Source organism: Anopheles moucheti, chromosome 3 (genome assembly GCF_943734755.1).
Source record: "Anopheles moucheti chromosome 3, idAnoMoucSN_F20_07, whole genome shotgun sequence".
Lineage (NCBI taxonomy): Eukaryota > Metazoa > Arthropoda > Insecta > Diptera > Culicidae > Anopheles > Anopheles moucheti.
In genome coordinates this window covers 22301947-22326403 of record NC_069141.1, presented here as the reverse complement: position 1 = coordinate 22326403, position 24457 = coordinate 22301947, and the positions used below count along the sequence as shown (strand labels likewise).

The 24457-nt window shown below is 42.1% G+C and overlaps 1 protein-coding gene across 1 annotated transcript; it reads left to right on the top strand.

Moving 5' to 3' along the window:
- The first annotated feature begins 753 nt into the window (after nucleotides 1-753).
- Nucleotides 754-23778, top strand: LOC128304490 (zinc finger protein sens). Its single transcript, XM_053041684.1, has 8 exons — nucleotides 754-1147; nucleotides 7027-7197; nucleotides 12561-12993; nucleotides 13077-13193; nucleotides 13261-13403; nucleotides 13495-13591; nucleotides 13667-13848; nucleotides 23585-23778. The coding sequence occupies exons 1-8, from the start codon at nucleotides 754-756 to the stop codon at nucleotides 23776-23778; spliced, it is 1731 nt and encodes a 576-aa protein (XP_052897644.1).
- The last annotated feature ends 679 nt before the right edge of the window (nucleotides 23779-24457 follow it).

Genomic DNA, 24457 nt, shown 5'->3' with positions numbered 1-24457 from the left:
TGTAAGAGAGTGGATGAGCGTAAGCTTTGGAGCAAGTGAACCCCCTTTTTGCCAAACGATACAGTGTTAGTGTGAATGCAGCATCGCGGGCCGCCATGTACGACCACAAAGGAAACTCGCGAAGCTTCCGAGCATAAATTGGGCGAAAGATGAAAAGAGATACAGCACTCCGGCGTTCGTGGATGTGCACATCGCAGAGCGTGCCGGTAGGAAGCAGATAGTACAACGTCAACAACATTACTCATTCCACGGTGGTCGTTGAATCAGCGGCAATCATTGAATCTTTGAGCCGAGCCCACATCAATGAACGGCCAAACAGTAGCGAACTGAACTCTGACGAGGACAGCGGGCGTGAGATACGAAGAAGTGCAGCAAGCACATGCTCCACAGTATTCTGTCGACAAAAAAGCAGTGACGACGTCTGGTAGGGAATTGTGCTGAGCTGGTGAACCAGATGTCGCGAGTGTGACACTGGCTGCGGATGAGTAATGATTCAGCGCCACTCGTTTTCGGCAAACAGCATGGGAAATGTTTATGTTATACAGTTTTGAAAGTGTGAAACGCATGTTTTGGCCATTCTATGTGCATAGTGAAATTGAGTAAGGCTTTCGGCTTATTCGCGTGGAATGCAAATAGTTAGTGGAAAATCGATGTGCCGCATTTGATGTAGCGAATTGATAGCAGTTGGTCCATGGGTGGGATCTGTGTGTGTGCAATTGAGCAATTTTATTAAACGACACAATTCTTCAAATTATGGAAGTAAGTGAAGTGCCCCACACGCATCAACAATCGATGCAATCAATATCACAACCACCTTTGCAATCACAGTTACCGCTGGATTTTAGTGTTACCATGGTGAACATCAAGCTTAACAATGTCAGTGCGAGTCCAAACGGTGCCAATAGTAACAATAATAATAATAACAACATCAGTGTGATGATCGGTAAAGGTGGAAATGCTGAATCGGCAGCAGTAACGGATGAGAACAAGGGAAGCTCACTAAACGGAGTTAACATCTCTAGACCCATGAGTCCAAACTTGTTACTAACGACGGCGGGCAATCCGTCAGTGCACGGAAATGGAGGTAGCAACGGTTCGTCGATGACAAGCGCTTTCAAGGTAGTGACACCGCGGGGTAAAGCCGACGGTAAGTGTGAAAAAGCTTGACTAGTTTGAAAGCGATCATTGCCATCCAGCGTGAGAGAGCTGTTTTTGATTATTTTATCCACAGTTTTAAAATTTAAAAACTTCAAAGTTGTTTTTTTTTTGCATTTTCTTTCATGATCGCAACAACAAATAAACAAAATTACGATTAAAATATGTTGCTCGAGGTAAAGAAGTTGCACTATGAAATATGTTTATCCGCGATGCTCTTAGTCAGTGCGCCGGCGCATCGTTCCGCCATTGCATTTAAATTCGAGGAATTCGTGTATCGTATCTATCGTAGATGTTTTGACAACAGTCCATTGCCCAATACATGAACTAAATATTTATTTATCTGATAAACTAAATGGAATGCGACAAATTCAACTCAATTGAGCTGGTTCAACTTCTGGGAAGTCAGGAATTGCTTACTAATTTAAAACTTGAGCAATGTTGTTAGGCTATATAGAAAAGTGAAGTAATTAAAACTTTAAATTAATTAGAAATAAAAAGGATTAAATTTAAACATGCCAATTGCAAAATTTAGCAAATTTGTATACAGCACTGGAATGGTTTCTTTATCAGTTCATTAATCACACACATCAAACGCTCGATTTTTCCATTATGAGACACTTGCCTTCTACAAAAAAAAAACACTTTTAAATCTTATCCGTAATAAAAATGCAACGATTCTCAAATGGAAAGTAAACACCAACAAGACCGTACTAAAAACAATTCCGAAAACATTTCAAGCAACGCAGGCGGCAAAAAACGCAACAAACATGCGCATTGTAAATGGATTTTTAAAAACGAAATCGTATTTGTATGCAAATGCATTACGCTTTGGGGGACATTATCATACTGGAGATGTAATGAGCCCACCAAGTGTTACACGCCGTGAGCGAACAAGCATATATATGCTGTATTTGGTTATCGTTTCTTTTGCGTGTACCGTTTTGCATGTTAAAACCCCGTTTGTGCCTATTTCCATTTCTCGGGTTTTGCAGAAAAAAAATCTCTTAAAACGAAAAACAATAAATACGTATAATGAGCTTTAAATTGTACAATTTGACATGCCGATAGAATACGTCTTTTCTTTTTTTTTTTTTTTTGCTGCACAGGCAATGATCGTACAGTTCTTTTCGAGCCGGTCGATGAAAGAACCGAAGCGAATGGGCAAATAGGTGTGAAACATGGTTCGAGCGTTGATATCGTTCCATTTTTTAGTGCAACAATATGTCGATATAGCGATTAAAGGAGCAGCATGGTTGAGGCAGCCCTTGGCTTTTTACTGTTCAACAGAAACGAAGAAAAATGTGCAATAAATGAAAAAAAACGCAAACCGATAAGATCATAAGCACGAAAATAACGAAACGCAATCTAAACGAACGGAGTAGATTAACAAAAATCGATTTGAAACAGAAAATGTTGCGACTAACGTTTGTGAAAGAATAAATAACACAGCAGAGTCATGGAGTTGGTACTTTTAGACGAAAAAGCCCATTTGCGATTGCAAGCTTTTTGTGTGTTTGTCGGATTAGTTCTACACGAGATTAGTTGATATTATGGGAAAGTATAATCAAAAGCTATTATTGCGCACTGCACACTGTTTACAGCTCCTTGTTGATGTTTTACGCTAAGGTGTTAATGATCTAGTAGTTCATGGAACAATTCTATCAGCCCCAATGTTGCGAAATCAAACCTAACAAGCTTTGAGGAACGTAGGAACAGCACAACCGCAACAGATGTCGTAATAAGAGTTCCGACTGGAAGTGATAAGATGTTTAGAACGGCAAGAAAAGAAGCCTACTTAACCTGTCTAAAACAAGGAGTCCGTTTACCTCTTAAGCCATTTTTGAGGTGAAACATTGTAGTTGCTAATTGTTAATTGACATGAGCGAGGATATTTGATAGATTTTATACATTTATCCCATTATCTCGGATTGGTCAGTTCCATCCTCGTTAGTTTATGTTATAGCTGTATCAGCTGAGGTGTGCAATAAAGAAGAACGCTATCGTTTTACGAAAGGGATTGCTCGCCGTCAGTGATGTGAAGTGATAATTGACATTTTGCAGCTATTGAGAGACCTCTCAATGTCCATGCCGCTGTCGCAAGTAACGTATTCTGTTTCTGTAGGCATTTTAAAAGAAAAATGAATTATTGATGATGTTTACTTAGTATTTCCCCACCAATACGCCCATTCCCATCGCACAAACAATTTGTTCGTCATCCATTCCGTCCCACCCACAAGCGCTTTTCGAAAGCCGATGCTAATTAATAGCTCATTAAAAGAATTTCCATAAATCAGGGCTAGCGCGGCAGAAGGTAATTTGTAAACAAACTGTCAGTAATTACGACAGTCATTACATGTCAAGTCACTTTCGTTTTAAGCAAACAAGCATTAAACGTCACAGACTCGGGTGCGGTTGCTACATAGATGGGGGCTGAAATAGATGAACGGTACTGTTGTTGTCGATTTTCCACAATGTGGTGCTTCCTGCCATCTCCATTGACGCAATGGCGCAACCAGTTCGTGAATGAGTGTGGATGGGGGTTTTTTCTCTTCAGCTTTATGAATGAAAGATCGCGATGAAGACATCATGAACTTGACACAATTAGACAGCGTGAATGCTAAACGATCAACTGGCAAAAGAATGTGAACCCCAGCAAAGAAATTTGGATAAAAATAAACCCATAGGCGCAGTAGCAAGGAGAACCGGAGAACAACAGTTGCTCGGCAAAAAAGATTGCTGACACATGTGATCTTTGAAATAAACCAAACATGTGACAGCATTTGTTTCGGAGGATTTTTTTTCGTCTGTGGTTGCTTTAAGTCTCCACCCAACTAAGTCTTAATCTGGCTGCCTTTGAATGGATTGATCGAGTGAGCGTGGAAGGGTGGCGGCTCGAGCGCAAGACTTGGCAGGGCGCAGAACCAACATATGCAATTGGCTGCTAAATGAGTTTGTTCGATAGCAATGAAACGGTCTGCTGGTGGCACAGCGAAAATGGAATGTACGATAAGATAAGCTTGGCAATATTTGTTTTTTTGGTTTATACATTCCTACTGTTCATGTTAAGCCTAGCAGCGGAATTACTGTCTTGGGACCATGCAAACCAAGCTATAAATCTTATTGCTCACATATTTCTAATGAACCAGAAAAACAAATGTATCACTTCAATTATGTAGATAAGTTGAATGAAAAACGGTGTCAATTTGTTTTGCTTTCCGGCACCAGCTAGTGGACGGCGGGTTATTGTTTGGGGAACGACTCACCCAGTGCAACATGTGTTTTCGAGTGGTTTTAAGGCTTGGTGGGTCTGGTTAGGCGTAAATGTGTGTTTTTTGTCACACTTTTCTAACATTTGTTGAGAGTGATCCGCAAGTGTGATGAGTGTTGCACACTTATTGACTTTTTTCATCCCATGTTTGGGCAAACCATGAACTAGAAAATATGTTTCAGCCTACCGGATGCAGATTTTACTGGTTGCTGATTCAGAAGGGCTGATTTTGGCACTACCATTTTTTTTTTAGATTAGTTTCAAATATACACGTTTCCGTGCTCTTTCCTACACTCCAGAAATTGGTTGGCTTCAAGAGCACACGTCTGCCATAGATATTAGTCATTATCTTCGAAGATCCGATGTTAGCAAATTAAATGTTTGCAGCTGCCTGTTATGTTGTATCTGTAACATCTCTCTGGTCAGTTTGTCATCGTGCTGAATTTTCCGTTTTTTGCTTTTCTTAGTTGTGAAGACCTCCAGCAGAGTTCCAGCTTGATGAGCTTCACAATGTTTATCCGTAATAAGACTTTTCAAATGAATTTTCAAAAACACAAATTAATCCACGATTATATCGCACCACCAATTTAATGAACTCTAATTATAGAATCGTTTTTCAGACGAGTAGTGTGAAGAACCTTGGTTAAAATGATAAAATAATAATACCAACTCCCTGAGGAATCTGTGAAGATATGTAAACGAAAATAAGCATAAGAAAAGAATAAGGAATAACCTTAAATGTGTACCGCAGTATTCGTGTTCGAAATATTTCCGAGGTGCAATTCAACCGGGCACAGTAACCTGCGCTACAGTGAAGCAATTTGGAGTTCATCGCTCAGGTGTTCATCTTCGTGACCAGTGGAAGGGAATGCAGTCAAAACAGGCCATTTGCAGCCGCCAACGAAAAATTCCACCATTACGATTCCACAACGGATGATTTTTTGGGTGACCGTTGCATGCTTTTTTGGTAGTGCCGTATGCCGTATGACACTTAATTAAAAGTAGATAGCAGTTAATTAAGGAGCCGTAACTGGAAACGTTGATGTAATTTTCAGTGCTCCAATGGCTACAAATCTGCTCCAGTAGCGAACGCAGAATGACCCGAAAGCCAACATGCAAGGCAATATAATTTGTAGGAAAATCTTCATCGGACTGAGACCGGCTTACCATTATACGATAGGATTTTTGTTGAATAATTTTGCTACACAGAAGCACTTGGAGGAGAGAGAAAAATGTGCCGGAACCAAGGATGCAAAAGGAATATAAATGAGATTATTTAGTGTCGTTTATTTTTCGCTTTTGTGGAACTGGGTGCGCCATATTAATCTGCAGTGAGCCTTTTTTGCTGATGTTCAGTTCTTTATTCAGTTCTGTTATGGTCATAGTTGCATGCGTAAAACGAAGATTTTTCGAGACTGTTATTGCTAAAGTTTAAGTATATTCTAGAATACTTAAATTGGCCATCAAACATTTCTTAGCCATAAAAAGTGCATTTTTTGATACCAGACCCAGTCTAACGGAAGACCCGGATTCATTGTCTCAAGACACTGTCTTAATTTAACTGTGCAAGACAGCTCTCCTCAGCTACCATGGCAGCATTGCTCGGCGCTAATAGAATTATCCAGGGCTCTGATTACGTGCGTCTTTTCCATCAACCATCCAGAACCATCATCAGTTTTATGAAACTAAACTACTCGTATGCGTCATTCTTCTTGAAGCACTCGTTCCGAGGTTCTTTCGTTCGTTGGCAGCAATTCAGACACTTCACCATGTACGTCACCAGCTCAACACTGCGATACCCGCTTCTTTAATTGATATTTGGCTTTATCTGCAAATAAATGAAAAGAGATTTGCCGCCAGCGGAAGCCGCACATTGAAGCCGAACGAGAGTATGTGTTGTGTTTGTGCTTTTATCTGCGACGATGGCAATGTCAGTTCTTGCTGCCTTTCATGTTTCAAATCACTTGAAAATCTATGAAAATGTTGCACACATTTATGATAGTGTACATTGAATCTATTGTGAGACATCCAATCATGCTTTCAGTTGATTCCGTTGATTTACAACTGTTCATTGGAAACAGCAAATAGCAGATGAATGTTTAGTGTCCTTCGTTGCATACGTGCTGTACAACCTCTCCAGCTAGACAGTCCCATGACCGTGAAGTCGGCTTAATGTGTTGGTTGCAAACAAGTACCGAGTAACGTCGGCATCCTTCTTTGTGCCGTGCAAATCCTCTGGTACGTACGTAATCGAATATCGCTGCTAGTTGGTGATGGAAAACGGGATGAAAGCATGCACACCTCTTGAACCGACATTAAGCATGCGCTTTCGAGGACATTCAGCGTTGCCTTCGCCATGATTGCCGTTTCGGGTGGCATTAATGGGATTGGGAAGAAAGTTCGTTTTAAGTGGTAAAATGAAAGTGCACTCAGTCGTTTTTCATTAAAGAATGTCAAAAAAAAGCATTTAGCCCACCTTTGAATTACTTTAGCTCTCACCATTTACAATAGTCTCCCTAAATAAGTCCATTTTCAGCAGATTTATGTATCATCGTTATTTACCTATCTTTTCGTACTGCTTCTCTTTACATTTTCCACAGCACCAGCAACGCCAGTAAATGGATTTTCGCCTTTAATTTTCAACAACGATCTGCTGGTAAATCACTATCGCCGTTTGCTTCATCCAGTAGTAGCGGGCGTTCCACGACTTCCGAATGGTGCCAATGGTTACAATGACGTGCCTGACAATTCATCCAAAATGGGCCACAGAGGTGAGTAAGAAGTGTTTTACAGACCAATACAGACCAGACGAATTTTTACTTGAAAATACCCAAAAATAAAAATGTGGAGCTTACAATTGCGATACATTCCATATATGAGTCGGTTAAGTCGGTTTAAGCATACGGAACTTATCAATTAAGCTTACATCTGTCATATCTGTCATCTGTGTATCTGTCATATTTGGGAATAGTACTAGCAGAATGTCATATATGAAGTATTTTAGCAATACTTAACGATCGTAAATTGTGCATAGCGGCACGACAAAACTTATGCCCAAACTGACCTCAAATTGTGCGAGAAGATATGAGTTAAAATACACTGCCTGCTATGATGGTTTTTAACACGTCGTTTTAAACATTTGGGTTGCTTGTAGCAAAAAAAAAGCAAACACAGCATTTCCTTCAAAACTTGTTTGCTTCGATGGTGGTCTGCAAAACGCTCCCCATGCGACAAACAAACCAAACCATCGAAGCAACCACCTTCCCCGCTAAGATGTCAATGGACACCATGTGTTGGCAATGTTTTGGCTCTGAAGTGCAATGCTAGTTTGCATGATCGCAATGGGTTGTAGATTTTGCCACCTGGAACTGGTTTTACTTCTCACCGGCAGAATGAAATATCCTCTACGTGTGTGGGATCCCTTTGGCAGAACGGGTTGACTTTTACGACTTTTACGAACACGCCGTCCAGAAAACGTCCCACCTTCGATGCTTCACACTCTTCATCATTCAGGAAACTACGGCTTAGCGAGTGCTAACACAAGGCTTATGGTATAATTTTTTGCAAATATATAACAGGAAAACAGATTTGTTGCTTATCGGTGTACTGCTGCAATCCAGACAACAGTAGTAACAGAAGTGGAAAACAAGCACTTCAACTGTTCACCTCGCAGAGTGCGCAGCGAACGCATGGTAGCAAAAGGTGCTGCAGAAAACCCGACTGACACCAAAACTGTTGACGGCACTGATTGGCAGCACAGTCGAACGGTCACACGTTTTCGAACAGACACGCACACTCCAGCGAGGTGGTCTTGGGCGGTATGGCATCGACCGTGTGGATTGTTTGAACAACTTCTCGATCGGTGAATGATTAAATTGTGCTTTTAAGTATGCCTTCCAACTAAGCCCCAATACAATAAATCATGGCTTATCATTGTAAGTTGGGACTAGCGCTCATGCTCGGTTTTTTTTTATTGCAGCTCACCTTTCCGGACACACATTGCTGTCACACAGCCGACCGTTGGCTCTGCAATTGCTGCGAACACAACACTGTCCGACAAAGTGGCGGGTCGCGACAAACCCGGCCTTGGCGACTGTAGGGCGAAAGCGCTGCTAGAATCTGTTCAAACCGAAGCGGTTATCGGTTTATCAATATTTAGAGAATTTATTGCACCATTAAGGAGCTAAACAACTGCCCATGATGCGACCCCAAAGGTGTTGGGAATTCGTGTAAAATGATTAGATTGCTTTTCGATTGGGGATTTGTCGAACGGGTTCAATTGGAAAAAATGACAATGCACATATTGCAGTTTGTGAACAACATTCATGTATTGGTTGACATTACGTTACAGTTGAACAATCGGTGGAGTAGAATTTTATTTCGGATTATGATTTATAATTCTAGTTATTTAAAATTATTTTTTATGGAGCGGCCCGGTGGCAAATGAAACAAAAAGGTTATGGACCACAAAATAGAAAAGAGAAATAAAACAAAGTTAACGATAAGGTGTCCATTCATACCCGTATATATTCCTCTGCGTACTCCCTTAGAATCCATAGCACAGTTGATCATTAAGGGAGTATTTTGATCCATCACTTTTTTATACATTTGTAAATCATGCTGGTCTTGCAGTCGTCCTTGTGCATCACCTAAAACCAAGGGGTAAAAAGTAGCATCTACACCTATCAGTGTAGATACCCTTTGTCAAGCTATTGGAGTCGTTGACAAATGTGATTGAAACTGATACAAATGATGTGTGAGGAGATGAGAACTGGTCTAGTCGCTGAGAACACTGCTTTCGCTGGCTTTTGGAAGTGCTAAACTGATTTGTCATCAACCATCGTACAAGTCATGACGCTAACAGACCTTAATTAAATTCCATTCGTTAGCGCTTCACTCCCTTCACGCTGAGAACATGTTCAATTTAAACCCTTTTCATCGGAATACGGTCGAATTCCACCGATTGGAATTTCAACTGGACGTTTGAAGGGAGAAAAAGCTTCTGTCGTAATCAAATTCGAAAATCAGACTACATTTCGGACACGCAATCTTTCGCTGATGCAACACGCGGGCGAACGCGGGCGCACACAGCAAACACCCGTCATGTAGCAGCCAGATGACCGAAAAACCGTGAGATATTGGATATTTTACGCTACGCCCTGCCCTAATGTACGCCTTCTCCCCTGGGGAATGTAACGCAGCAAGGATGTCTATCGTGGTAGTTAGAATTCACTCGACCGTATAACCAGCGTGTGTTTCCGTCCTCCAGCGTTTAGAAGTATCGGACGTCGTTAGATAGGTAGCGGTGCATTGGATCACGATAGGAAAATAAATGCTATCCAAATATATTCCGCCCTGTTGTTCAGGTCCACACCAGGGTGCAACAATAAGGGGTTGAATGGATTCAAACCCGTTCACCTAATAAGGGGATACACGAACGAACTTCACATCGGGACTGAGGTGCGACCATCGAACTCAGGAAAGGATGCACATTTGCATTCTTTGCTGATGGCTTGCTAAGTCCTGGTTGTTTCAATACTTATGGGGATTCAACTAGAAAGTTGTGAGCATTTTATCGCATTTTAACTGCAATTTATTTTATTGCAGCTGTTTTCATATCCATGAAACTAAATCACGTCAATATAACGCAATGACAGAGTTCGTCCGAGGCATTTTAAGCAAATTAGTTCTTCGATTGTCTTTCTTCATGATTTCTTGAGGGACTCCGAATTCAACCATACCATGTGGATTTACCATGGTTGGTTCACAATGGTAAATCTATGCTAATTGAGCTTAATTCGATGTCATTCAACTTCATCAATATTGCTAATTGAATTGATTCGTATCGAGTCTTCCTGGAGGGTCTTGCCATCCCCAGTCTGGCATGGTTGATGCATGGGATCGTCAGAGTTCATTGGCCTGCCGCTTGCCTTGGTGCATGGTGGCACCAGTAATCCATTCGAAACTAATCAACATTGGATTGGATTTTTATTTTGCGTTGGTCGCGTTTCAAATCAGTGTGAGTTTTTTGTTGCCTTAATTATAGATGGATTAAGGCTATCGCAATTAGCACAGGAATTTCCACACAATCGAACGCAATTCGCAAAAATGTCGCGTCCTTCAAAGTGTGCTTTCGTGTTCGTAAAGGTTTGGTTGCGCTATCGATGGGATTAACTTTGTGGGAATATAAATCTGAAATTGATTTAGATTTCTCCTTCCCAAAATTCACTGCAACCGTCAAGCAACGTAAGGTGGAGCTGAGATTCGTGCAACGATGGCACACACAAAATATCCCACTGTGTAAGAGCTGATTTTACGAGCGCACCTTTTTTTTTTTACAAGGCCCACAGTTCCAGCCCGTTGCGGCAAATCCCATTTCACTCCACTGCAAACGATAATGAACAATCGATTGCAATCGATAATCGAGGTTTAGGGAAAATCCCTGCGTAAAGCTATGGCCGTTGGAGCATACGATCGACGGTGCCGTGATACCCGGATTTGAACTTTTACGGCCGCAGCCCAATCGACGCGAATACCAGCTGCTATCTGGACTTATGGGAGTACGGCCACCAAATCTTGCCGTGCCATAAAATCAAGAAATACTTCAATGGCTTAGCACTTAGAGCACTGCTCACTCCCGCCGTAAATCATTATCGTTGTGATATTGAGTAGCGGCGATATGATGTGCTTCGTATCAGCAGCAGTTTCACGTTAGAATTATCAAACCAATAACGCCGAGGTGGGTTGTTAATGATCACGGCTTCGGGGACCGGGGTGTAACGCGGCGGGATACAGTTTCATAGTGTGTATTGCAATTAGGCTGAGGTAAGAATATGCTGAAATAATATGTTATCTCCTGTAGGCTAGAGTCGATAAACATATGACAGGAATAATTATTTTGCTCGATCAATAATAAATAATGCATCGACAGAGGTGTGCTGGCCAGCAGAGACCATGATGGTTTTATTTCACTCTTGGGAGACACTTTTCAGGACTAACTCATATTGATTTCTTTTCCAAGGGCTCATGAATTTGTGACAAACGGAAAGAGAGCCAACAGGCGATCGTAGCTAATCGAATTGATAACAAATGGAAATTGCACCAAGCGTGGAAAAATCGCACCAAATGAGAGAGAAAATCAGAATCACTTGCTCCCTTCCCAAAAACATGCCACATAATCTGCACCGTCAACCTGTTTATTTTGTGGGGTTAATGCCAGTGGATTATCATGCTCTTTTGTTTATTGTATTTCTCTGGTGCGTCTGGTCGGGAACAAATCTGAATCAAGTGAGCCTCTTTTTTTCTACTACAAATATTCCGCCCTTCTAGCAAGAACAAATTTCCTTTGCTCAGGGCTGATTTAGGATCGGATAAAAAGTGTAAAATAACAATCACTGTCAGGGGTGTTAGACTTAGGAAGGAGGTTTGATTCCACGTGTGGACGAACTGGCGAGTAGAACAAATGTGAAAAGAATGAGCATTGTTACGAGGCCTGAAGCGTGAAGAATCAAACATTTCGTTGTGCTTTTTGGTTCGGTTGGGCACAGCACCTGTTAATCGCTTTCCATTTATTCCAGATTTGTTTCCTAAAGATTAAAATACTCTACAACAAAAAAAACGTGAAGAGCCAACCAATAAAGATTGTTTCAACTGCCATCAAATTGGGGCAGCAAGAATTGGAGTAAGATGCGCAATGAGCTGATTGATCACATTTTCCCACTGGATTATTTGGTGTAAATAAAACATCTGTTTTCGTAAGCAGCGCGTCACCCTTATTCAATGTGGCTGAAATTGAACGTTTTTCACGCAGGCAACAACCGTGTCCGCAATAGAGCTGCGACGGTGCGAACACACCAAGTGTCAAGGCTACCACTGTGAGGCGTTTTTGTTAAGGTTTTGGGATAATTTAGCGATTCGTTCCAGAACGTTTGGGACAAAGTTTTGTTCAGGCCTGCATCATCAGCAGAATCAATTGTGTGTATAGGGGTAAATATTTTATTATGCATTATAATCAAGGCATTTGTTCTAAACCGAATCGACTCTCTGCCAGCAATTGCCAAAATTATCGTTCTCAAACATATTTTAAAAATAAGCTTTAATTGAAACATTTTTAATGTGGCTTTCTATTTTCCAGACGAAATCAAGTTCGGAGTAAGCCGTCTGGTGAAAAACGAATCGGAGGATGAGGACAACAACAACGTTTACCATCACCCTTCCCATCATACTCAACAACACCTACCGCCGCATGCAACCCATCTGCAGCACCAAGCCTTGAACGGTCAGAAACTGTCGACCCTCTCGAGTGGGTATGATTCGAGCGCCCTTAGCAGCCGGTCGCGCTCGAGAAGTAGATCGAGATCGCGTGATCGCTCTACGCGTTCGCGATCCTCTTCCATCGAGCTGGAAGTCGATTCACCTCCCCCACCGCGAATCAATCCTTCGCCAACGACGGAAGTTCCACATGTACCAAAAAACTCCGAAGCCTTCTCGGTGTCGGCTTTGCTGAAGCGAGAAGTTGAACCCAAATCGAAATCTCCACTATCGAACGGATCATTCGATGCGATTAGGTAAAAGATGCAGCAATAGAGAAGCGTTCGTTGGAAGGTTGAAGGGAAATCATTAACGGTTTTATTTCATGTTTTATTCCCAGGCCAAACTACACACAATTCTACGAACAAAACATCCTTAACAGACCTTTGTTTCCTCCGTTTCCGTTCTTTGCTATGCTGCAGCAGCAAGGACATCAGCTGAATCCCGCATTGGCAAAGTAAGTCTCGTTAAATTTCTTTTCCCGAAAAGGATATTGAATGTGACGTAAACTTCAATCTTTCCAGTTATCATCCATCCACTCCGGAGGATATACTGCGATTACGTCACTTCATGACACAAAATGCCGCGGCTGCATCGGCCGGTGCTGGTGGAGCACATTTGGATTTCGGTCATCCACATCATCCACACCATTTGCTGATGCGACCAGGTAAAGCATAAAAGCTTTTTCCCACCGTTGATGGAATGTAATAATGCTAATCATATTGCGCACAACACTATACTTTCTGCACACAAAACAGATGTACATCCTCGAAGAACACACAACGGAAAGCGTCCGTACGCCTGTGAGCTGTGCAACAAATCGTTTGGCCATGAAATCAGTTTGAATCAGCACAGGTAAAACGAGTTGATAAGTAATTAAAAGACGTTGCTCTAAACGGTGTGTTTTGCTACATTTTCTTCCAATATCAGGGCTGTGCATAACGTGGAGAAAGTGTTCGAATGCAAACAGTGCGGAAAAGCCTTCAAACGTTCCAGCACACTATCGACGCACCTGCTAATACACAGCGACACTCGGCCGTATCCTTGCGGGTTCTGTGGGAAACGGTTCCATCAAAAGAGTGACATGAAGAAGCACACCTACATACACACCGGTAAGTAACGGAGATTGAAATGTAATCTAGTCGAATGTGTAGAATCTGCAGAAGTTTTATCATAACTCATAAGCGCTAATCATGCTGTACATCTTGATTGTAATCTCCGGAACTCCCCAGGCATTGCGCCTCTGATTTCGGATCGCGTAGACCGATGATACCCTTTGCTAGCATTGGAATAAATCATAATAGTTATGCTTTTCAATTTACCAATTACCCTTTACACGCGGAATCGGCTGGGGAATTGAAAAGGAGAAAAACCTCACTGGTGGCGTGAGACCGTTCCACGAACCCAACCGACACGTGCATGCGACAACGACACTTGAACGACAAATATCCAAAAGAGCAAGCGACAAGTTGTAGGGTTGATGAATCTTGCAATACAGCGTTTGCCACTGTTCTAACTGGCTCATCCAGAATGATAAGCACCCGGCAAAATCATAACAAGTAAATTATCCACCCGTGGTGGGTCACGTGGCGTGTGCATTGTGTATTGCCTTGCTATTCAACTTCATGATAATGCATCTCAGGAAGGGCAATCAGTACTATTTTCCATTAAAAAAACAAGTGCAATGCTTGTATTTGTTGGTGACTGCACGAGACCGTATCATTTCAGTAATAAAAATAACATTACCACTGTCACGAGGATACCTCGACCATGCGGCCAAGTTCCTCGAGAAAAGTTGGCAACTGTGAGAAAATAACCTGTGCGTTTGATGCGTTTTTGCATGTGTCACACAGTTGCTTGTGTTGCACAGAACAAACAAACAAAACTATCCAAGCAGGCCATCGTGGCACGTGACCTTAACATGAGTATGAGTTTTACCGTTTATTTTTGCTCAGATATCTGTAATGTTGGCTTCCTTTTAGATGGTGTCCGTTTGAGTTATGTGCACAAAACGTTGCGAAGTTTTTTAATGTAAGTTTAACGTTTGCCGATACGAATATGGCGTATTTATTCGTCAAATGAATCGATAAGATTTGATATTTAATTATTTATTTTAATTAAGTTTCTAACCCAATATTATCCAATATTTATGTATCAATATGGAATATTCAGTATATTCTTTTTGCTGGATGGTGCAGTCATATTTAATAGTTGGGTTGTCTGTTTACGTGCTTCAGCATGATAGCCTGGCATTATCGAAACGCAACATACGGACCATCGGTAAAAATCCCTCAGGGCTACTTCTGTTCCAATATACTCCATATGTTACCCACAGTAGCTGCAGCTCAGCTGGTGGTCGGGTAGTCGAGAGTTACTTCCATGGTTAATCCTGCATCATAATGCAAAGTGCACGTTCTCAGGTTCATTTAATTATTGTTATTGTCACATTCACGGCTTTCGATGGGAATCTGTCACTGGAAAATAATAATTATACGTCCTGCGCCAGGCAACGTATAGGCTAGGACAGATGATTTTTAATTCATTTTTATGAAAAATGATGTCTAATCGTTTTTATCTGTTATACTTTTTTTAAGTTCTCAAATAATATCACCAAGCATATTGTTTCGCAAACGGATAATTATAATAACGCAGATAATCTCCATGAAACTTTTTAGAAAAAGATGTGCTCAAAAACAAAATATTTCATTTACACGGTTTAAACGCTGCGTTTGATTTATGCTACTTCGAACGAATATTTTTAATCTTTTCACCGCTGGCAATTGAACAATCACAGACCGTGGTGTCAAAAGACGACACGCCGAGTAGCAAAACTTGTTCAACCTGCACCATCGTTACAACTTCTACGCGGTACGACGAGGGTCGCTCCCAGGAAACGAGCCCTACCGCAATGAACTCTAATTGATATCCTGCTGGGCAACGGCTGTGCCCGCCGAGTGTTGTTAATCATTTAGCGCCTCTATGCTCGGAGTATTCGAGCATAGGAAGCAATTTTCGAAGGGTAGGAAATTCTTAAATTGAAACATTGGCCTACAATGAAACATGCGCCCAGTGAGTGCGCCCCTTGGCAAACGCCTTCAAAATTCCCTATCCCTCCGTGGCATTTTTGAACCGTACCGGACAGGGAACACTGAAACCGTTCAACGCGGTGACCCTCATTGTTGTCAGTCCTTTTCGATCAGGGGGAATGATGTGCTTGGCTAAAAAACGAATCCCTAACCCGAATCCCTTCACATTCGGCCAAAAGAAGACCCGTGTCTTCGTAAACAAATAGTTGTATTACGCGTGCCAGGGTCTGGTGTTGTTTTTGTCATTGAATCAAGTACCGACGCACTCTTCCATGAAAGGACGTGCTGTAAGAGAGATTCATAGATTTACGGAAGATGGTAAGCTATACATCAAGAGTCATAAAGTTTGGGCACATATGGTGCTGGGCAGGTGAAAGTAAAATTTCCATCTTTTCCAACAATCAATAGAATGCACATCACGAAGAAAGCGAAGCTCCAAAAAATATTAATTTAAAATGTATTTCTTTCTCGTGCGTAGTTTGCTTTACCATCAGGACCACAGTCCGAAGTGGTTGCCTGAGAGGAGCTTAACAAACCCACAAAGAACAGTTTCAACTCCATCGAGGACAGACTAGAGAACAAAAGTGTTTTCCCTCTTGGGTGGAGGAACACAATTCCCGATGGAGTCGGAAGTTTGACGCGTGTCGCGTAAAAGAATCATTCTGGTTGATACTTGATAGTCCTGAGATAGTCCTTCTCAGTGAGTGTAGGACGCTTCATGTATGTTCTGTAACACATTAAGGTCATTTAAAAGGCCAATCTCTAGGGTTATGGTTACTGCAAGGCAAATATTTATCATTCGCATTATGTGGAATATGAGTGCTTTAGTGTTTTTTTACTTATAGAAAGTTGCTCCACATTTCTATCAACAGGGTACTACTTCTTTAGCTACAAAAAACTTATATATCGCCATTTTCGGAACCATGTTTGATCATCGTTATTATATCGCTGTTCTATCAAAACCGAATAAGTTACAAAAATTCCAACACAATGCCAAGATAGAGTATCGCAGAAAACCTTTCTGGATTTAAATCTCTTGGAATAGATTTATCAAATATTAACAAGTTCATCTTTCCCGGTTGATCTCAAGTGTATCCGTGGTACATGAACATGCTATGGTGCCATGCTCACTGCCTCACACGCTGCCTGCCTGGTGCTTGTTGAAAGTGGTCTCAGATGTTCGTTGTTGCAGAACGAAGGAATGAAAATTATATGATTTTATAACCAGGTTGCTAGCGGGCTAGAGTATTCCTCGTTGCCTAAACGCTCCAGACGTACTACGTCGGTTGGGAAGGGAATAGGTTTTGGGGGAAAATCACTCCCGAAACTTTCTGTGCCCATCCGGACATCCCGGATCGGTTTTTCGGTATTACTAAGAGAGCCACCCTGTAGAATACATGAGTGCTCCGCTTCAAGGTTCCGCTACGTTCTGTCCCGGGCGATATGGAATAGAAGTTTCCATTTCTCGAATAAATCTAGAGCATTCACGACCTGAATTTTTTATCATTCGTTTCCTCCAGAACGTTGGGTAACTCTGCTCTCCCCCAGTGTTTAGTGTTTTTTTTCTGCTAGCATAGCTTTGTCTGGGAGTGAAATATATCCACATTCTTTTTTAAGCATCATTCTACTTTGTGAGATTCCCTTACGGCTCCCAATCGCTCCCAAGGCCAACCCGCACACCACGGTGTTCTATTTTACCCAGGATTTGATAAATATCATCAACATCATCGCAACTGTTCGCCACAGTGAATAGAAATGATTTTGACACTCAGTGATCCATCTACACTTCTCCGTCGAAATTCCTTCAAGAAAACACCATCCATGGCTGTTTGTGCGGAAAGTTCTCTTTCACTTGATTTTTCCTCAACACCGCACTGATGTATTGGGATTTGATTTCGTTCGTCAGCTGCACGAAAGATTTGTCTCAACATCTACCTTTCGACAACATTGGCTCTGTTGCGATTTTTGTTTCGGTTTCACTTTGATCACACCAACACAATGTGGTCCCTTATTCGGTTTCATAGAGAAGATGGTCAAAAGTGAGTGCTGAGTTTCTGTAGCGAGATTCCGCTGAAAGATTATGGTAGAAATTGGATACGAAAGCAGAGAACAGAAACGAGTAATTGAAAGATCCAAACAGCTACGTTATTGACTCATCACATTGAACGTCCCTCTACAAGGACAGCGAGTTTAGTTGGGTCAGTTCGTTTGTTACAAATTTAGGAAGAAACATTTAGTTATCATCATTACGATTCTGTTCGTTCAGTCTCAGTTCGGTCGTTCACAAGGTATCGGCTTCTTTTACTTTTGAGCCAGGAAAGAGTCAAATGAACTACCCGGTGCAGAGTGTCATCGTTCCATATGCTATTGAGCATAAATTATTCGCAAAAGAAATGTTTTAGCTTTAAAAATCAGATGTACTAATATTAAACAAACAAATTGCTAACCATTTACTGAGTGTTTGGGGGTCCCTTTTCCCTTCAAAAGAGGTCACGTTCTAAATTGCAACATAAAACGATCCTTTTCAAAGCGGCAGTAGCAGGTTTGGAACACATTCAACTGTTCGGATTCGAAAACTGTTCCTTTGGGAGCAATCGAGAATATTTGGATTGCATTCCCCAGCCTGGGTTATGGGGGAAAAAACTCATAAAATCTATGATTCAAGGGAAGGTTTTATAGAAAATCGACCACTGTTTGTTACCGCATTTAACGTTTTGTTATGGATTTGCGTTTGCGCATATATATTTTGCTAGGACTGTCTTTCCTTTTTACACATGCCACTCAGTAGGCAATGAGTTTAACCAGCAAATGTATCAGCTTGATTATGAAAATGGAGAAAAGCGCTGGAAACTTGCACGCGAGCAAGCATCACAACTGTACATAGCAAGAGCATTTAGTCGATTTACCGTGATTGGATATTTTATTGACACTTTTATTGCGCCTGTGCGAGAGATGCATATTGAAGTTATTGAAATACGAACTTGGAGTGTCCGCCCGCCGGAAAATCATGTATGTACAAACACAGCCTTGGAAAACGCACTGCGACAAGATGGCGATTGCTTTGTTCAATTTTAAATGAATGAAACATACATGATGGTGTAATCAATTTGTAGGAAATGTAAAGATTTAAATGAAATGTATTGTATTCAATATTTTATAATTATTATTTATCATTATTTATTTCGATAAACGACTTATGTAACTAAAACCGTGCAATCAAAAATCCCCAAACCTGCTATCCAGCAGACTAGCATGAAGGTAAAGGAAACGAATTTAATTACATTTGTTCTCCGACAGAGTGTGCACATACCCATGCCAAAAAAAACCGCCTCGACGGTCCTTTTCTCGACCGGAAAGTCCTTGCTGTAACAAATTACATCCACGACCGTTTCATTCACGGACCGAAAACGGCGCCAGGATTGTTTCACTTTTTGCCTCCTACCCACAGCGCAATCTGGCAGTCTCTATTTATCTAAATTTAACGGATTTCGTTTTCCTCTGATTCAGATTCCGCCCGGAATGATGATGGTGGTCCCAAAAGTGGAACGAAAAAAAGCTACCACAAACCACCGCGCGCGACCTCGGGCCATACCTCGTCTCTGTAGAGTTATGTATTTCTTGCTCCACGGTGCGGATGATTCCATTTGGTGGTGGGAAACACGCTGGGAAATCCTTGCGATGAAGCACCAAACACATTGCCGAAACAAAATCAACGCTCATTCTCAAACACACTCAACGCCGAACGTGGCACAAAAGCACAACGGACCCACAACATCGCGCGCGGCCTGTGCTGTGGTGTTATTGACGAAGGGGAAAATAAGCACCCCAAAGAAATCTTATTCGCTACGCTTGGAAACGTACCACGCGCGAACACAGTGCTTATGTACGAAAGGCGTACGTAGAGGGCACGGCACATACATATATACAATGGAGGCGCACACACCAATTTCCCTCAATGCTCTGTGATTATGTACAAAACAAACGGTCGGAAAAATCGTTTTCCGCCGAACCGACACATGGTGGTTTGAATGAAAAGTAAACAACTTCCTTCCTGCTGCTCCTCTGAGGGTCACAGAACGAGAACACAAACGGAAGCCGCTCAAACATAGATACAAACTCATATGAAGAGATTCGCCCCGCAGGCCACAGCACGGCGAAAATGGAATGTGATAACCAACAGAGAGATAAAGAAAAACATCCCAAACGAAATAGAATTGTTATAGAGATTGTGGCTCGCTGGTTGATGATTACTATCAGTGTGTCTGTGGCATGGAGGAATCATTGCTTTGAATGGGGCGTGATGATGATGATGATGATGATGATGATAATATGGCACAGCTCACTCACACAGTCGAAATCTCTCGCGGTACGTTACTCTCCCGATGTTCGTTATCATCGTCATCAACGATATCCTTCGGGCGAAGTACACGAGCTACGCTTTGTCAATGTCCTCCTTTTTTCTTCTTGCGCCTGTATTGCGCTTCGTCCTCGCTTCAGCGCACAACCCATCGCTGTCACACAAACACACACACACACGTGCCGCGGATGTGGCACATAAAATGTGGCTCTGATTCTCGACCGAGAGTTCAGCTCCGGTTCAGCGCTGGTTCGCCATTTGTGACGCGATTTTTCCACCGATTCTTACCGCCCCCGGCGGTCGTCCCGGTGGAAGTTCATACGCACCACCATCACACGCTCGTTTGTGCGGTGGGAGTTTCGATGATACATTCCCCTGAGCGCTCGTCTGCTGGCTGTGTGGATGCTTGGACGATGATAAGGGACTGGCAAGGATCAGATTGCTGTTGCCAGATTGTGTTGGGGGATTTGGTTTGACAGGAAAGTGAGCAACGATTTGTGTTTCATTTGCGCTTTTGCTCACTGGTGAGCGTAGTTTCAACACTGTTTTCTATCTCGATAAGTGCTTCAGAGAAGGTGAATAATTTTCAGATGTTCAGAATGACATTCTTTCTCCCACTGACCCAATTCCAACGAGATTTAATTATGTTCGTTTCATATCATAAAATCATTGGAATAAAATGCGCAAAATCAGACCTTAGTACAATGATGTCGCTCTTTCTCTCGCTCTCTCTCTCTCTGGCCAACATTCATATCCAAATCTGCGTTATCGGAATGAGATTGAATCCCGTGATTCCACAAAACGAAACTGATGATAATGGTCCAGATGCTGCTATATTAAACTTCACGATTCGGGCCAAGCTTTTCCTCCGCGCATCGACTCCCATCATTGCCAGTCTTATATTTTTCCCGCCTTTCGCTCCTTCTGCCACTGTTCCCCTCTTTGTGATTCCTGAACATCCGCTCGGTTGTATTTGTGCAATCCGTTTTCCGTATCCGCCCACTCACGCGCCAAATCAGTGGGAGGGTTGAGATTGAGCTTTTCCTTCCCATCGTCCCAAACCCACCAAACCTCCTCCATATCTGCACAGAACCGGCCTTGGTATGCCCGTGTGATAAAATATACAGGATTTTCCACTGATTTTATATTTATAGCCAGACGTGTAGCCTTTACGAGTGTGGCATCGAGTTCTGGGGGTTTTTTTTTTTTTTTTTGGTGCCCTGCCGATCCTCACAGCATTCCTGGGGATAACGACCCGGAGTTGATTCATGTATTTGGACAGAAAACTCCTGCCGCAGCTGCGGATGGCATCATTTATTTGGGTTGTCCTCTGCTGGTTTCGTTTCTGCTGTGTACTTTCGGGTGTGCTTTGCAGGTTGCTTCTCAGTCTGTCATGCCGTACTTGGCCAACCTCGGCACTAATGCTGCCAATGAGTGAAGATTTTTGGTTCTCCCCGTTCATCAGTGTGTTCCACAGCCCGGTAGGTTCGCTGCGGTTCATAGATGGGCAGATGAAATAAAACCAGACCAGGGGGCTGGGAATGGTTCGCAGATGTGTTTCACCACACTTGATTCGGTGGCATGTCCTTTTCAGGTTGATTTTTTTGTGCAACTAGGAGTTTGGGTTAAATGGAAAAATCAATAATCCCGTCTCACCAACACTGCTGTACGAATGAGTGCGTCATTGAAGCGGGGCAAACGAGGCGGTTCGGACGAAGGACGAAGATGAGATCGCTCGGGTCAACGCTGTGTGTGTGTGTGTGTGTGTAGGCAATGGCACTAAAACGTGAGACAAAATCACAACCATTTCGCCGGGCACAATCACAGGGGCACATCAGCAGCGCCGGGCTCTGATTTAGGTCGTCTCAGATGATTTCCGATGGAAATGGATTTTCAAGATGGATCGTGCGTTTTATGTCGGGTAGAAAAGCATACAGACCAGGCAGTGACCGTATTTTGTTTTATGACCCGCACCATCTTCGCCCCGGTGCCGTACACTACTAGCGAGCGGGTTTTATTTGTGCGTGCGATACCTTATTTCGACTCGTCTGGACAAAGGCTGGGTGTTCGTGTTCGTGTGAGCAACATTATGTTTTTTTTTTTTTCATCCAAGCACTAAAATGCGTAAAGGAAGCAGTATAAAATAATCGTGCAACATTTTCATGCCTAACGTTGTCGGAATTACGGTCCGCAGTAAATCGTAGCGAAAATTCTTTTATCCAAAATCATCGCTAAAATCCTGCGCAATGTTCTTCATTCCTTCCAGTGGTTTGACAATTTATGAATCTTAAATGGGGGTGTAGCCGTCGGTACTAAACCTTTTAAATGTCTTAAATCTTTTATAGAATCGAAAGCATAACATTTGTCGAATATTGAACGATGCCTTCTGAGCAATCTATTACAAAACATAGCACTACCCAGTTGGAAAAGCAAGTCAAATTACTATAGAATTATTAATGGATTCAGTGTAATTAAAAATACATTACAAAAAAGTTTATGAACAAGTCGCTATGAGTAGAAAATGACTTCTGGAAAATGAGTCAATTTTGAATAGAATTTAATCTTTTCTATCCAAGTGGTTTATTATTGAAATTGAAGTTGTTTCTTCGATTCATTCCGGTTATCCAACCATGTTTTGCATATTTTTTTATGAAACAGAATTGTTCTATAACATTTAATGCTACAAAATTCTTCCACATGCCAGCGCTACCAACAATCACGATATTTTCCAAGCAACGGTTCATTTTATAGCTCATTTAAATTTAAATCCTTGCACCCGGTACCCAGCTTCGAAAAGTTTTTCTTTTATGGTCAACGGTCTGGAGTACAGATTTAAGATTTTTGGCTACCACAGTTTAACAGTCTTTAGTCAGCCCGGTTTTGCCCCTCACCGGCTGTTAGTAATCGTTAGAATGCCATTAACAACAGATGAACCCCTACTAAATGGCATTCATAATAGTCGTCGGTGGTCGTAAACCAAAAAAACGGGCCGCATCACTTTGGGCGGTCGCTCAACTGCAATCTTGCAAAACAGACACCCATAAATGTACACTTTTTTACATTTCCTTTGCCGACGGTCTCTTTCGGAGGTTGGGCGAAATCTGTCGTCAGCCTAAGATGCGGATAAGCTGCAGAAGCTAAGACGCTGGTTTGAGTGTTTGATGTTATTTAAAACGGTCATTTTTGGGAAGATATAAGTTAAAGCTCGTGAAACGTCCATAGCGAGCAAAAGTTGACGCGAAGTTTAAATGTCATTCATTCGTAATAAAGTTTGCATACAATACATTCGAGACTAATTGAGACATAGCGCATTATCGTGTTCGAAATGGATTGATTATATGATAAATTCAGCTTAAAACACTGTTGTGACAACTAACATCAACACTATCTCTCTTTCATTTACAGGCGAAAAACCCCATAAATGCCAGGTGTGTGGAAAGGCCTTCAGTCAAAGCTCGAACCTCATCACGCACTCTCGCAAACACACCGGCTACAAACCGTTCCAGTGTGAGCTGTGCCACAAAGCATTCCAACGGAAGGTGGACCTGCGTCGCCACAAGGAGACGCAGCACACGGAGATTCGCACCATTGTCAACTAACCCAAGGCCCGACCGGAATTCACTGTGACAGCGATCTCCTCGAGCAGTTCCACTGTCGGGTGTGTGAGCGTACCGCCGGACGAAGGCCACCGTATCGTGATGCTTTCTGGACCGGCCGAGTCTGCACAACCGTTGTCCCCTGCATCGAACGCTTCTTCGCCGAAGACTGTGGCAGCAGACGTTGGAGAGTTCATCGTGATCGACTGATCGTACCGTGATAACCGGCAATGGGAATAGCAAATTAATGTTTGTACAAATTGTAAATGCATCGCGGGGAGACACGGAGATAGCTTAAACCATGAGATGTACAATAGTTTCACTAGTTTCAAAGGTGTACCCTTATTATTTTGTTGTTAAAATTTTATGTTTGCGCTATACAACACGTCTCGTATCTGGTTCCTTTTCATTGATAGATCGTAAGAAGCAAAGGAGTACGAACACAAATGTGTTACACCATGATCATACCTTACACTTCGTGCAATGTCATCCATGGTGTGGATGTTTTCCAAAACTAGCATAAGCGAATAGATAGGAATAGTAATTGTGAAAGTCATGTCATGCAGGTAACCTTTCGTTCGGTGACATTATTTCACCATTAATACCAGTGTTATACAACGTTAAGCGCGGGGTAAAGATTCAATGGAATACTAGTTTCTTTATGTTTTATGTTATCACTGTT